Source organism: Chlorella variabilis (genome assembly GCF_000147415.1).
Source record: "Chlorella variabilis unplaced genomic scaffold CHLNCscaffold_23, whole genome shotgun sequence".
Taxonomy (NCBI): domain Eukaryota; kingdom Viridiplantae; phylum Chlorophyta; class Trebouxiophyceae; order Chlorellales; family Chlorellaceae; genus Chlorella; species Chlorella variabilis.
The window spans coordinates 76,230-77,574 of NW_005435065.1; the positions used below are offsets into that span (position 1 = coordinate 76,230).

Below are 1,345 nucleotides of genomic sequence, written 5' to 3' on the forward strand. Positions count from 1 at the left end.
AGTCCCACCCAGCACCCACCCAGCACCCCCACCCACCCACCTGTGACCATGGTGACGCCCATGGGGCCCTGCACCACATCGCCCGTCATGCAGTACAGCAGGAAGTTCTTGTAGATGTCGGTCCTGCGGGCAGTACACGCGTGGTACTTAGGCAGTACATATGCGGTACGCAAGCGGGGCAAGGGGGCCGGCACGCCGCCGCCGCAGGCCGACACGGCGGCGCTCGGCCCGCCGCCGCCCACCACGCGCCCCCCACCCCACCCAGGCCGCCGCCGCATCTGCTGCCGCACTCGCATTCATCAGCATGAGCAGCTCAAAAACAGCATAACAAAAGCTTATCCAAAGCTTGGCAGCCCACCTGTCCCGCAGGTCCAGATCCTCCGCCAGCGTGACGTCCTTCTGGCTGCGCATGACGGCGCCGCCGCCCACCGCCTCGCCGCCCGCCCGCGCCGCCGCCGCCACCTCCGCCTTCTCCAGGCTCTTCACCTTGGCAGCCGCAGCCGCCGCGGCCGCCTCCTCGGCCTCCTCGGCGGCCGCGGCGGCCGTCGCCTCCGCCAGAATCTCCTTGACTTCCGCCTCGGCGGCGGCAGAGGCAGCCTCGGGAGCGCCGTCCTCGCCGCCCTCCGAGGGAGAAGCTGCAGCCGCAGCCTCGGCCTCAGCAGCCCCGGCGGTCTCCGCGGGAGCGGCCTCGGCGGCGGGAGCGACCTCGGCGGCGGCGGCGTCAGCGGCAGCGGCGGGCGCGGCGGCGGCGGCCTCGCCCTCGGCCTTGGCCTTTGCCGCCGCCTCCTCCTGCGCCTTCTTCATCAGCTCCATCATTTCCTTCTGCTGCTTGGCCGCAGCCTCCTCAGCCGCCTTCTCCTCCTCGGTCTGCGGCAGGGTGGAAAGATGGGGCGGGGGCGGGCGGGTGGTGGGGGCCGGGCGGGAGGCGAGGGAAGACAACGACAAGCAGTTGGTGGCTGGCGGCCCGGCACGATGCGGTCGGGGCCCGCCGCGGCTGATGCGAGGTGGGGAGCGAGGCCGCGGCAACACGCGGCAGCAAGGAAGGAGGGAAGAGAGGCAGGAAGAAAGGAAGAATGGAAGAAAGCGGGGGGGAGGAAAGCATACCTTGAGGTCCTCCACCAGCGGCGCCACCACGATGTTGGAGAAGAAGACCTGCGGGCAGGGAGGAAAGAGAGTGGGACGGGCGAGGCGAGGCGGGGGCGGGGCGCAGGCACCGGGCTGGGCTGGGCAGGGCGACTAGGGGGCAAGGCCAGCAGCGGCTGCGGCGGCGGGACCGTCCAGCTGCCCACCAGCTTCTTCAGCTCCTTGGCGGCATCCAGGCGGTTGCGGGTGTTGCGCGACTGCG

General features: G+C 71.6%; 1 protein-coding gene across 1 annotated transcript in view; it reads right to left on the minus strand.

Annotated features, from left to right (window-relative positions):
• The window catches only part of CHLNCDRAFT_139027 (hypothetical protein), a gene marked incomplete at both ends in the record, with an annotated part of 10,129 nt that overhangs the window by 2,989 nt on the left and 5,795 nt on the right, over positions 1–1,345 (minus strand). The window contains 4 exons of the mRNA XM_005844325.1: positions 33–123; positions 359–867; positions 1,105–1,152; positions 1,290–1,340. Of these exons, the coding sequence (XP_005844387.1) occupies positions 33–123; positions 359–867; positions 1,105–1,152; positions 1,290–1,340 (699 nt within the window). The remainder of the gene's footprint in view (positions 1–32; positions 124–358; positions 868–1,104; positions 1,153–1,289; positions 1,341–1,345) is intronic.